General features: G+C 44.6%; 1 protein-coding gene across 2 annotated transcripts; it reads right to left on the reverse strand.

Moving 5' to 3' along the window:
* Positions 1-459: 459 nt before the first annotated feature.
* atp6v0a1a (ATPase H+ transporting V0 subunit a1a) lies at positions 460-12,114 on the reverse strand. Of its 2 annotated transcripts, XM_079177959.1 has the most exons (22): positions 11,977-12,114; positions 10,673-10,845; positions 10,130-10,208; positions 9,861-9,958; positions 9,574-9,702; positions 8,813-8,895; positions 8,177-8,303; positions 8,001-8,083; positions 7,810-7,903; positions 6,403-6,615; positions 5,908-6,058; positions 5,502-5,641; positions 5,205-5,371; positions 5,014-5,104; positions 4,652-4,770; positions 4,332-4,548; positions 4,110-4,217; positions 3,892-3,999; positions 3,214-3,258; positions 2,639-2,756; positions 2,371-2,542; positions 460-1,466 (listed from the first exon to the last, which is right to left on the reverse strand). In XM_079177959.1, exons 2-22 carry the CDS (start codon positions 10,787-10,789, stop codon positions 1,373-1,375), a joined length of 2,553 nt encoding a protein of 850 aa, XP_079034085.1. In that variant the 5' UTR covers positions 10,790-10,845; positions 11,977-12,114; the 3' UTR covers positions 460-1,372. The 2 variants fall into 2 exon arrangements, with proteins under 2 accessions (XP_079034085.1, XP_079034086.1); XM_079177960.1 differs by lacking the exon at positions 3,214-3,258.
* Positions 12,115-14,395: the final 2,281 nt, after the last annotated feature.

The raw sequence follows: 14,395 nt of genomic DNA on the forward strand, positions 1-14,395 counted from the left end.
ATTACAAACGTCTAACATACAGGGGGAAAACACAACTCTCAGTTCTCACGGGCCACTGCAACTGCAGAGCCTGTTCAATAGCACCACCGTGAGGAGTGATGACACATTGAAATCCTACTGTCCCTGAAGCCACCATGCAGGGAGACGGGGCTGATTGAAGCCGAACCACGGTACAATATTGAGGTACTTCTACTCCTTTATTTTTCAAAGGAAGATACTTTTACCAGACTACTTTTATCTATCTATACACTGTGAATATATATATATATATATATATATATATATAGAGCGAGAGATTCTCAAGCCGTTTTCTGCGTAATGAGTACCATCACATTAGTGTAGTATTACTTTTACTCAAGTAAAGGCTTTGAATACTTTCCCTTCACACTGGAATATCACCACTGTGGCAGATTGAGCAGAGAAAATTACACAAGAGAAAAAAACAAAACCACAACTTAATCCAGCTCTTTCCAATTTATTGACAGAGATGCACAATTAATAATGTGGGTGAAAAATAATTTCTGAGGATTGAGTATTATTTTAAAGTGTCAGCAGTTCTTACTCCCATCTAAGTGCGACAATAACATTTTAAGCTTCAACATACAAATGAAAATCAGCACACTGTTGCTACAGAACGTCCATCTATGGATCCCCCTTCATCCTCACCGTGTAGACTGATAGAGAACACAAAGGGCATTTATGGCAATGTTAGCGCGCTACGCAGGATTAAACGTCGGTTCGTCGCCACCTTTAAAGCACTGACTTGACATCCTGATTTAAGTGTAATTGTATTCCCTTTGGACCTTTATAGCTCTGGGTGTGAGGTCAGTGCGCAGTGTGGTCGAGGGGTCAATGCTTTGTGCAGAACAATGCAGAGAGACAGAGATAGAGAGATAACGTTGATACAACAATGTGGAGAAGACAGACAGGAAAGTTGTAAACCGTAAAGTGTCACTTTACTCTGAATAAGCGCCAAACAACATAATCAGTCAAGACACTTGCACAAAACACCTCGTTTATGATGGTACTGCAACACTGCCACAAAGGGGGAACAAATATGCAGATTTGATAAAGGAAAGATTTGCATAAATAATATTAAACTAAATAAAACAGGTAAAACAAAATGACTTCACTAAGACAAGACACACAACGGATTACAGATAATGCTATTTTTCTGAGGAATGAATGAATGAATAGTAATTTGTGAGTAGATAGGAAACATATGGCAGTCTGACAGATGATCTTGTGGAGTGTAACTCATGGAAACTGCATCTCACACACACACACAAAAAGAAATCACTATTCAACTTCACGCAGATTCTCAAGAGATGAGCGACATCGACTGAAGAAGAGGAAGCGTAGTCGTCCCATCTCATTCCTCGAACCTCCCATCCAGGATGCTTTCGAAGGTGAAGGGGAGGAACTTGAAGCCCTGGCCAACGTAAAACTTGGTTTGGAACTCCACCCTGGAAACAAAATTAAAAAAAAAAAAGGTCCAATGACCAGGAAGCCTCTCTCACGCTAACACAGGCACGTTAGTGGTGATGGCGGTCAGGTCGGGTAATGCCGAGCGGAGCAGTCGCAGAGCGTTACACCCCCCCCCCCCCCCCCCCCCACTGCTCTTCATTCCACGGTCCCGTCTACGTCCCTGCTGCCTGGACCCGGTCCCAGTGTCAGACACATAAGCCTCTCCCCCTCTGGAAAATGATCAGGCTCCATTTCTAGAAAGGCCAGCGCTAAGTGACGGCTGGATGCCCTTTAAACCGAGCAGCCAGGAATACCTGCCGCTCCATAAATAATACAATATTTGGACTGGTGTTTTATATTAGCTTCCCCGCATTCCAAACGGCACCTTATTGTCTCTGAAGGCCATTCAGTGAAAGCCGAGTCACCCGGCATTCCGGCGGATAATCATCCAAAGGGTAATTATAGAGAAGAAGCGTGGCGGTAACACAGGCACGCTCTGTAAATGTGCAAGCGGATTATAAAAGCCAGGATGACATTCAGCAAAGCCTGACAAAGATATTAATGAGGGGGACAACAAAAGACTCATGTCTGCCTCAACAAAGAGTCAAAGAACGTTCTGCTGCCACACAAAACAGCCCGACACGTTCCAACTTCTAATTGGGACACGCCCTTGTTGACATGTGTTCAACTTGGCTTTTATTTACATTTCTTTTTACCATTTCCTAAAAAAAATGGTTGTCATCTACGCTGGAGAGAAGAAGAAGTAGCTCCTTCTTCTTTGGCTGAAGTTGTCAAACAAAAGCATCCGTCTGCGGATGGCGCTGTAGAGCTGTGGTTTACGGTGCTTACAGTCATTTGGCCATAGTAAAAGTCCTCCTCTTTTTAAAACAATACCCAACTCACCAGTGCAGTCGCAGTGCATGCAGGAAGGCCGACAAGCCCTCCATTATGAGAAGAATGCAAACTGTGAGAATGGCGAAGAAGCAAAAGACGGTGGCCAGAACGAAGAACCCGCCGAAGCCGCCGGTAGAAAAGCCGATGTGCATCACCATGGTCCACAGCACTTCTGACAACTCTGTGCGTGGGACGGAGAGAGAGAGAGAGAGAGAGCACATCTGTACATCTGTATTCAAACCTGGACATTCAAGAAGGGAGGAAAAGTGGGACTTACGTGCGTGAGCCAGACTGAGGGCCCAAAGCCTCAGATAGGAGGCCGTGTTGGAGATACAGCCCAGGCAGTACTCTATGGTGTGGATGGCCTGATGGACCGCCACGTCCCCAAAGTTAAACTGCGGGACAGATATGGAACGTCAGAAAACTAAAATCTCTCGAGAACATCATCTCTGCAAACAGGTCCTGAGGTCCACGCAGGGGGAGTCTGCTTCATTGTGTGTGTATATGATCATACAGCTAAAAATGATAGGAAAGCCATTTTGCCACGGTAGACAAGCAAAGCCTCTTAAAATTAGAAGAGACACCCGTCGTCTTAGGACCCTGTGGACCCAGAGCATCAGCTGCCCTGCTGATCCCTCATGCATATCACCATGGTTTGAGGCGTCCCTGCGACCCACGCTTCAGACAAGTGACTCCCGGAACACACCGACTAACACTGACATACGCAGCTAAGAGCGGCAGGCAAAGGTTGACAGCGTACGCAGACGACAAAGCGAGGGGCAGAAAGAGACAGAATTGCTACACATGCACTTTGACGGGGGGGGGGGGGTTCAGCGTGAGCTCCTGTCCTACCTCTTCCTCCTCGCCGGCCTTGACAGCAGGTGACAAAAGGCAACGCTTGGTTATTGACAGCGCACACACACACACACAGATCGGCAGACAGACGAGACACACACCAGTGTAACAGAAAAGTGAGAGGAGAAATCGGTTATTCACTCAAAAAGAAAAGAGGGTTAACTTTACAGGACGGCAACACACTTTAGTGTAGTACTTAAACTAGGGGCAGGTCCGTAGAAAACAACTCATAATTCAGCACAACAGTTTACGACGAGTAGCGTTAAAGCGCCCCAGGATTTACAAACAGGCAACCCAACTGGTCTCATTTTCACAAAAAGTTGAATTAGTCTGAATATTCTACAAGCAAACTAAATAAATAAGAAAAAAACAAAACAATTTCTCAACATGGTTTCCTTTGGTCTTAAAGTGACAGTGTGGAGCCCGTTAAACCCGTTTGCCAAACCAGACCGTCATCCATAATTGATGCCTTTCATTGCCACACTGGAAGTGGAAACATGAGGTATCGGTTTCCGTTTCCAACTGGAGCGACTGAATTATTCAAAAGATGTGAGGAGATCCTATAACCCCCCCCCCCCCCCACCCCACCCCTCTCTCACCAAACGGCTGGGTTGCCAGTTCTCTAGTTCTGTGAGAAAGAGGGAGGAAACGGCATCAGGTGGAAGACAGCGTTACCTCAGGCTCCTCCTCAGAGTGCTGGGAGAGCTGGTCATGCTGGATGATTTCAGCCTCGTCATCGGTGGGCCCGTTGCCCACCCTGATCCCTCCAAAGCTATCTGTGCCCTGACGTAGAAGAGAAGTAGAATAACTCAATTAATTAAAAAAAATTTAGAAAAAGGGATTATAATTGGGGTGCAATGTGTTATTTCGGGTCACACCGCTGATCCTCTTACCAGGTTTTTCCGCCACAAATGCTGTCTCCGCAGAACCAGAGTTTTCACTATTAACATACAGGGAACGCACGCCAGGGCGATTACCACCAAGAGCGATTGTATGGCCATCTACACGGAGGAGAGAGAAAGAAAGAAAAGCAGGACAATGAGGACAGTGGACTTGCCGAGGTTCATTTCAGGACAAAAAAGGATGGATGGGTGTAACGAACAGGTGTGTCTGACCTGTCCTCTGTAGAGAGGTTGGTTGCTGGGGTCGTTGTAGTTGAAGAGGAACATGTTAATGAAGGCGATGAGGAGACTGGGAGCGTCCTTGGATATGCTCGCGTCGTACGAGAGCCACTTATAGAAGATCAGACTGACGAGGTAGCCAAACAGACTGGCCATGAAGACGATCTCTGGGATGAATCCCAAGTAGATATTCAGCGGCTTCTTGAAATACCTGCAGAGAACCGCCGCCATTTTTTTTGTTTTTATACATTATTGCCAACGGTGACAAAGAAATACAAGAATTCTAAGCAGAAATGTTGGACGAAAACACTCACAGGTGGTTGAAGAGGCCGAGAGAGATTCCAAACAGCATGTGGATGACTCCCAGGATGACGGACATCTTCATCTTGAACGAGTTCAGGAATGTCAGCTTGTTGGTGGCAATGTTCCATATCTGAGAGACAATATGGTCAAAGATGGGTGAGTGTCCAAGAACCAATCTGTTCATTGTGAGAGGTCTTCTCCTTTAAACAAAATCCAATGACAATAAACCTAATTATAGAGGAAAGCTAATGTCAGTGCCACCATTATCTGTTGTCAACAAGCCATTATTGATGATTCATTTCTTAACAGATACATAATCATTTGCCAAGACAAACAACAACAACAACAACAAAAGAAGAAGAAGAATATTCACCGGATCGATGCCGATGGGGTACGGCCCTTTGAACACGCCTTCTATTGTCGGGTCCAACTGCAAAACTTTATTGCCTTGCAGCGTTTCGAACCTGAACAGGATGAGAGCGCCGGTCACTTTTTGTGTCTTGAACTACCGCGCAGCTACGGCCGCACACCGGGTACATAGCGCCGAGTCAGCGTCTCACTTACGTCCAGTTGGCCCCCAGCCGAGCGTCGAACATGGGCCTGACGCTCCAGCCGGAGCCGAACACGTTGAGGGACTTGGAGAAGCAGTCGTTGTAGATGATCCCGGTGTAGACGGAGAAGACTCCCATCAGCAGGATGATGTAGCGGCCCGCGAACAACATGCTGAACATCTGCCACAAAACCATCAAGGAGAGAGATAAGTAGGTTTCTATGAGCATGAAGCCACAGAAGCTCGGCACAGCTGGATCACCAGTGAGGATGGTGTAGGGCTGATGGGATGGCCGTGACGGGGATCCATACCTCGTTGTCGTTCTTCTGGGCCATCAGCCGGCTCTCCCTCAGCACAAGGTAGAGGGCAGCACAGGTCATGAGCACCCCGTGGCCCAGGTCACCGAACATGACCGCGAACAGGAAGGGGAAGGTGATGATGGTGTATGGCGCTGGAGACAGGGAGGTATGGAGGCAGGCGTCACATGAGGAGGAGGAGGGGGGGGGCAGGTGAAACAACACAAGTGTGACACGATAAACGGCAATGATGACGGGTGATGAGGCAGCATGCCTTACAGTTAGTTTACCCAGCTGCCTGAGGTATTAAATGTGACTTTTAAGTAGAAAATCTGCCTTGACAGATACATGACATCGCTGACAGGTAACGACAGACAGAGGTCCGACGTTTAGGAAAAAAAGGTGCGACACGTGCTCTTACCTGGGTTAATCTCGCGGTAGTTGCCGATTCCATAGGCGTCCACAATGTTTTGGAAGCCCGAGGTGAACTTGTTCGTCTTGTTATAGGTAGGTGGGGTCTGCTTACTCTGCATCCTATTGAGGATGGAAGGCACGGTGGAGCCGCTCTTCTCCTAAAGCGCAGAAAGGTGTCATGTAACAACAGGATTACGACACGCGCTCGGTTTACTTTCAAAGACCTGAACTTCAAGTGCAGTGCAACCGAAACTTGCGTGACGTGTATGCCGTCACCAGGGCCAGTTGGGATTGCACAGCTGAATAAATACACCACAGTTGTCACCGTGAATATTTTGCATTCGAGTACACACAAAAGCTTGAGTATACTGCAAACACCCCGTCCGCACTGGCGTAGTTCAGACCTTTGTGCGTTTCAAACCCCCGGCTCTGCTGCGTTCAACACACGACCAGGTGAACTTGAACGACTTTCGAGTACTTTCCTTAAACTCAAGTTACTCACCGTCCCCCTGCGCAGAGCAAACTGGATGGAGTCCATGTCAGAGACGGGACACCACACCTCAGCGATCAGACACTTCTGAGTGACGTCGATGTTGCAGAGGTTGAGGGTGTGGTAGATGGCCTTCATCTTCCTCACCTTGATGAACCACACTCTGACCGTCTTGGCTGCAGCTTGCAGGACCCGCTGCCTGTGATCCTCGGTCTGGTTCAGCACCTTCAGAGGGAGGCAAGAGTAGAGGTGGCCGTTGGTCGGAATGAAATCTCATATATATATATATATATATATATATATATATATATATATATATATACTGCCATTTTGGTGAACCCTGAGCTTTTCTATGAACTACAAGCGGATCTGAGGACGAGTAAGACATTATTCTCTTCATCAGAAATGACAAACTTATTGTTTACCCACTGTACTATTGGAACTAAAATGCTATGAAAAGACATTTCTCATCCGTAAATCCAGCTTTACAAAGTCACAGCTATGTGAATGATAATGTCCATCAGAAAAGGCTGCTAAACATAGCATACATTCATCATACATTCCCATTTAATGGTGTGACAAGTGAGCAGTAAGTCACATGTTAAAGAGCAACAGGCGGTCTAATCCATTAGGTTTTCCCGAAAGAGACATAAGATATTCCCAGGTATGCTGCTGTATGACTCCGCCGAGTCCCATGATCAGCAAATAGCAGGATATCTAAGCTCTGCGCTCTGCGCCTACGGGCGCGGTCTCGCCTTCTGTCGAGAGGCTTAAAAAGGCCCACCCATAGCTGACTGCTGTCCGAATAGTATTCCTCATTCAGCCCTCATAGCGACCAGCAAAACAAACGCCACGGTCCACATTCCCCGGACTGTGAAGCCGTGAGCCGTGAGTCTGTAGCATGCGAGAGATTCACTTCTAACAGCCTGCAGGGAGTACAACACATGCGATCTCTGTGATATGCGGGTTGTGATGTGTGACACGATGTAAAACACCCATATGGGCAGACGTATCATCGTCGCGCGGCAAATATACAAGATGGTTAAATTAGAGCGACAAGAGCAGTTCTGCTTGCATTCCACTTCCTCTAGCAGGATTTATATCAGCGGCTGGTGACGCAAACAAAGCAGAAACAGCTAACTTGTAGGCCCACATCCTGTTGCGACCATGAATTCTATGTCACTTGTGCAACCTGAATGAAAATGTACGTCTCGTCAATCTGGCCTCAACACAAGTGGATAAACGGTTACGCGTGAATGTGTTAGATGCCTTGTGAAATTTCCTCTACAGACGCTTTCCAGTGGATTTCTCTTCTGCTGATGAGGCAGAAACAAAGACGAGAGAAGTAACTGATTCAAGTGTGGTTTTTTTTCCTGTGTTAAATGAGTCAACATTGTGTTGCTGTTTTCCCTTTTTTACCATTTGCAGGTCTTCAATGCGTGCGTTCACCCCTGCTAGCATCTCTTTCCTCTCCTGGGACGTTTCTGGACACGGGTACAAGGTTGCTCTGAACCTGAAGACGGATGAAAAAGAAGCGCCTATTAAAAAAAAAGGATCCATTTGCCGAGAACACTTCCTAAAAGTGTGCTCAACGTTGGCGGGTCACGTACCCCTCGCAGATCTTCTTGACCCGATTCTTGAGCTGGTCTCCCTGGAAGAAGATGATGAAGACCGACTTGTGGACCTGGTCGCTCTGTGGGAACATCAGGACTTAATAAATCACTGAAACACGGCGTTAACGTCCGACCCCACTTTCACAAGACATCGGCGCTGAGACGGTACTGACCGTGGTCGGGTCCTCCAGAGGATCTTCAATGTCCGCCTGCCTCAGGAACACGTTTCCTCGGCAAACCCTCCACAGCATCCTCTCGAATGTGGGAATACGTTCCCTGCCAATGACTCCGGCCACGAACCTAGAACAGAGAGAAAGCTTCCGTCACAGTTGAATTACAGAAACGTTATAGTTATCAAACGCTAACAATGTCTCCCATTTTATTTCTATAGGTCATATCCCGTACATAGATCCTTTAAAATGTTTTAAAGCCTGGGTCATTGCGTCTGCTTGAACATCTGGAATAGGCCTTATGTGAATGATAAGCAACCTTAATTACTTGCTCGACAAAAGACCTCTTCTATAAGTGCCTTTCAGAGAGACCGGTTGGCCATGTGTTGTGCGTCTATTCTTCGGCTCCGTCTTAAGGAAGAGCTGCTCACAGTGATAACACGGACTGAAATGTCTACACTTAAATAAATCACATCTGTGAATGTGCATTGTGAGTAGATTTTAAAAGGGGGCCTGTGTTGCCTGTGTTAAGCTGGGCAGCCTGAGCCGGTGTGTGCGCGAGGGGTGATTGGCTGGAATGGAAATCTCCCAGTGAAGCGTAATCCTTTTGAATGGAGGGAAGAGAAAACGCAGACTCACCCCAGTCTGAGCGGAGCTATTCGGTGGGGCTCATTGGGGTCCAAGAGGGTGTTGGACTCGTCCAGTAAACTGGGATCCTCCATCTGCATGAGAGTCGGTTCATTTTCACATGAATGTTGAGATTTGGACAGGAGCAACAGCAAAAGAGCCAGTTTCCAGTGTTTGTTTTCAGCATAGACGGTGGCTTTCTCCCGTTAATGAATAAACAGCCGTGTTTTCGGCTCAATGATTCACCTCAATTAAAGCCCACAACAACTTGTAAAAGATGACTTAGCGTTGTGGGTCAACACAGTTTTGCACGTGAAGGCAATCAAGTGGACAAAAGGTGGGCAGACGAGGCTTTGCTCCAGAAAAATGAATTTTAAAAAAGTATTATACAGCAGTGGAATTACAGCTTATTAACTAATGTGACTGGCTAGTGTAAATGAGCCAAGACCATGTGAGCAACCGTAAACGATCACGAGTGAAAGAGCTTCTGCCAGATCAAGCAGCAATAAATGCTCCAGTGTGTGTGTGTGTGTGTGTGTGTGTATAAAGCAGACAGCTTTTCAGCAGAATCTGAATTACACCAAAGCAAAGCAGACGTGTCCGCCTTTAGACTAAAACATTAGTAAGTTGTGATTTTGAATCAATACATATTAAATAGTTTCCCAAAGATGTATTTGGAGGTTTGAGATGTTACAACAGTGGCAATTAACAATTCTAAAAATAAAAAGCACAACTTCTCTTTACAAAGGCCGATGTGCACAAGTCAAGCTGACCTCGTCAAAAAACTGCTGCGTGCGACGCAGGATGTGCTTGAGCTCGGTCAGCTCCAGGAAGTTCTTCTTCAGGGCTTCTTGGTTGGTGTTGATTTCCTTCAGCTCATTCTCGAGCTTCTCAAACGTGGCCTGTGTTGAGACATACAGAGGGGTCAGCAGAAGGCTGCGCAGAGAGAGCTCACTGTTTATCTTGGGGGGAGAGAGAGAGCGAGAGAGAGCGAGAGAGAGCAAGAGAGAGAGAGAGAGAGCGAGCGAGAGAGAGAGAGAGCAAGAGAGAGAGAGGTCACCTCCAGGTCGATCATGTCTCTTGGGAAAGGGACTTCAGGGTTCTCTCCTGTGTCAACTATCGGGATGTTGGCCTTCTTTATTTCTTTCTCCACAAATCCTGCGAGAAAGAAGTAACAAGGATTAAAAAAAAAAAAAAAGAGGCGCACAGGGTGGAAATTTAAATTCTTAAAAAAGGTCTTGTGTGTGGTTAAGGAGACTGAGCAGCAGCATTGATTTCCACACAGGGCTCCTGTAATGGCAGTGGAGGACAATTTGTGAGCTCACTTACTCAGTTTGCGGTCCATCTCCTCACATCGTCGTACTTCATTGACAAACTTCCGTTGGAACACATTCACATCAGGATTTAGCTGCACAAAAAAAAAAAAAAAAAAAAAACATTAGTGAGGGTCACGCACCAGTACATGGATGTTTACAAAGAACACACACACCTAAGCGGCTCCAATATCAGTTATTGAATGATGTGCTCAAATTCTGCACACTTATCCATTGGCTACCCCGATCAATAATATAGTCTTTTATGAAGTGCAAAACTCATTTTCTACATCATCATCATTTACATTTTTTTTATTGTTTAAAACTGGTGGAGGACGTATAATCCGATATATTTATTAAGATGCCGCTGGTGGTGCACAGACCTACTCTGTTCCAGCCCATCCTATACTCTAGCACAAAGCTTCCCTCAGGGCTCGGCAGGAATGGGCTTCCTCATGTGTGGAATGAGTGGGTCAGCTGTGAGCACATGATGAACACGACATTGAAGGCATGCACTTGCTCAGCACTGACGGGGGTCAGTCAGCAACAGTAGACTTACGTCACGAAACTGCACCATCCCGATCTCTCCCAGCTCGCTGACACAACAGTAGGCGGCCTCTGACTGGAGGAAGAGCTGAGCCAGCGTCATCTCTTCACTTCTGAAGAGTTCCCCCATGTTGCTGAAGGGTGGGAGCGCTCTGCACCCTTAGAACCAAACGGGACCTCTGGAAACTGAACATCGATATACGGGCGATTAGTCGGCGAGAGGCGAGTGATCGGGAGGAGATCCACATTCTACACTCTTCCCTGCGTGGCACCCTGGTGTCAAGACCACTAATGAGGGAGGCCTACGTCAGCTCGGTGTTAGTTTAGCACAAGTGTGACAAAAAGCCCCCTCGTGCTGATCTCATGATAGGTGAAGGAATGTTGTTACACTCACAAAGTGAACCATCGCAATTAAGTTAAGGGATGTAAAATGTGATATGTAATTTCCATTGTGAATACAAGTTAAAGATTAATAGTTAATCTCGTTAGAATGCGGTTTACGCAATATTTGTCATTTGACACTAAAAAAGGTGAAGGTTTCCTCAGACTAGCTGAGCTAACCAGCACAGCTTCGTACTGTAGAACCACCACACAGGCTTATCTGTGGATTACAAGGTATCACGTGACCAGCAGCTCCAGTAAGCCTCAATTCTCACACTGCCTCAAAGCAAAGGGCACATCCACTGGTTCCGCGTTAACACAGCAACACGGGTCTGAATAACACCATGAAACCTGACAAAACTAACGATTCACAGCTAAGACTATTCGTATCTATGTCATCGATTAACAGATCGGGTATCAAACCCTTTTTGTAACTAGTCAAAGCTGATGTCCGATACAGTTAATGGATAACCAGCATTAACACGACACTGTCACATCTAACAGGGCAGCGATCCAACAACTATTAACATCACGTGATGCAATAACGTAACATAGACGCACAATCACAGACTAACTAATTAGCGTCAACGGTATTTGACGTTGGCAAGAAGAATAGCTAGTTGACGGGTGCTAGTCAGATTAGCAAGTATTAGTTAAAGTGCAATTTAAGAACACGATGACATCATACAACAGAAAAGTAACAGCAGCGGTTAATAATTACTTATTCTGACATCATGTTGTCAGTTATCTCACATACATTACAGTTAAACTGCCTCAGTTAGGACTTTAAAGAGTGTGTGGGGCGAAGTAGAGAGCTAACGCTAACTTAGCGCACCTGTTGATCAATATTTGACTTCGCCCACATTAACAACAACATCAACGCTGGAGGAGTTTAAGTCATTTATTTCTCGTATAAATAAACAACAGTGTCCTTACTGTTAAAGCGGAGCTTCAGTCTCTCTCCTCCTAGGTTTCCTTCCTGGTTTCCTGTGCTGTTTGTTGTGGACTGGTGGTGGTCGGTACTTCACAGCTGACAGCTCCTCTTCTTCTTCTTCTTCTTCTTCTTCTTCTTCTACTGTCTTTGAGGTTTCACAGCAGTTTGCTGCCTTAACGCCTCGTTACTGCCTCCTACTGGACACAACATTCCTCAACGCATGGAGGGTCCTTTGCTCATAAATAGACAATTTAAATTTCACTACCCTACTATAATAATCAGACCATAATTAAACCTAAAAAGAAAAACTAAATTTAAAACGCAAATTTAAAATGATAATTGTAAAGAGGAAATTGAAAATAGGTATAGAAATATGAAAAGGGAATCAGAATTGAATATTGAAATGCGTAAAGAACTGGAAGAACTTACATTTTATACATATATATATATATATATATATATATATATATATATATATATATATATATATATATATATATATATATATATGTATGCATGTATATAGATATTTTGTATTTAATTTTTTGCATTTGGCAATTTAAATTTGTTCATGGCATTTGCCATTTGGCTACGGTTAGGGAGGAAGGGAAAACTAATGGACAGCAGGGGGCGCTGATACTGCCATAGAGCACAATAAGTCATGGTTTGCCGCACAGTATGTACGGAAAGGAAATCATGAGGAAAACCACTTTTCCAGTTATTGGCATTTGTTTATATGTAGTCAAAAATAATGGCAGCATCAAGAAGCATACTGCGGGCCGACCCTTTCAGATTTATTTGGAATAACACTGGAGAAAATATAAACCAAGCCAGACTCAAACGGCTCAAAGCAGTGGTGGTTAACGTGAAAGCCCGGGTGATGACATTGAGTGTGTTGAAGCTGCAGCAGGAATGCGTCGCCCTCATTAGTTGAGTGTAGAAGGTGGCTAACTTATTGGATAAATACAGTAGCCACACGTCGTCACAGGAAGTCAATTTCAATCGAATTATTTTAAATTGATGATAATTTGTTATTTAACACGTTAAATAACAAATGATCACAATTTAAAATGTGTGCTGTGCTGACAGTGGAGATAAAACGCATTATACATTTAACAGCCAGCCTCGTATGTTTTGCATTTATTATTCGTAAAATAATACGGGGGGGGTCAACTGGCCAGCCATCGTTTCTCAGATTGGAGTGAGATGAGGAGAAAAGGTGGTGATCCTCACAATAAAACATCTTTGATGTGACGTGTCGAGTCTTGGCCAATCAGCGTTAAGATGTCTACAGCGTCTTTCCCTCTGTTAAAGTTTAAGTTCCGTTATGTTCCGTTACAGTTCAGAATCGCTGGGTTACGTTAACGTCCACTGCATGCAAAACTTTATTGACTAATAACATTCGTCATTATCGCGATTTAGGGGGAAAAAGCGTAACGTGATGAAACATGCAGCGTGTTCCGGTTCAGTTCACGCGGTCACTCGTTAACGTTAAACCCAAACACCGGCGGATCTGGTTGCAGGTTGTTTGTTTTAACTCAAAGTAGAATGAAAGGTCCAGATACTGATGAGATGCTGAGGTCAAAGAGCTTCAGGAAGAGGAGGCTGTTTGTGTAGCGCAGCTTGACGCAGGGCAGAGATGTGACGGAGCTGGGTCTGGATAAAGGTGGAGGTCTAAACAGACATGAGTACAGCTTCCTGCTGTCACAGTGTTTTAAATACATTGATAAGGCAGGGTATGCTAAATGCAGCCTCTGCAAGCTACCTTAGCCAGAGTAGATTATCATTTCATTTAAATAATTGAACTGGATTGAATGCATATTAATTGCAAATAGAAGATAGTCTACAATCCTAACAGCTTTACAGTAACAGTAGAAGTTAATATTAAGCCATACAGTAATGAAAACTAATCACTTTATTGGTACAGGCGATGGTTCTCGCTATCTTTGTTTTTATATGACTAAAAATGTTAAAGATTAATAATAATAGAGCTCAAATACTGATTAATAACTGAATAATAAAATAGATATTTGCTTAAAGTTTTGCTTAAACTTAATTTTCTTCTCAGAGTACACCAGAATGCTACATTTTAAAGCTCATATTTAAAATAAAATGCTTCTGTATGTGTGAGCATATGGCTCACACATATCTGCACTCGTGTTGTTTTGTTTTGCACAGGTTGCATGTTATTGTTGTTTTGAAAAGATATGCAGAGTAAAACTCTTTATTGCCAAATATTTGAACTTGTTTTGTTTAGTTTTTCACAGGTTGCACTTTATTGTTATTATCTTGAAAAGATATTCAGTGCAAAACAGGTTAATTGCAGCCACAATAAGCTATTTTATGCCAAATATTAGTTATTTTGCACAGATAGAACTTTATTGGCATTGTTCTAACAAAGGGATTGCAAAAAGTATTTGT

This window comes from Pholis gunnellus, assembly GCF_910591455.1.
Source record: "Pholis gunnellus genome assembly, chromosome: 17".
Taxonomy (NCBI): domain Eukaryota; kingdom Metazoa; phylum Chordata; class Actinopteri; order Perciformes; family Pholidae; genus Pholis; species Pholis gunnellus.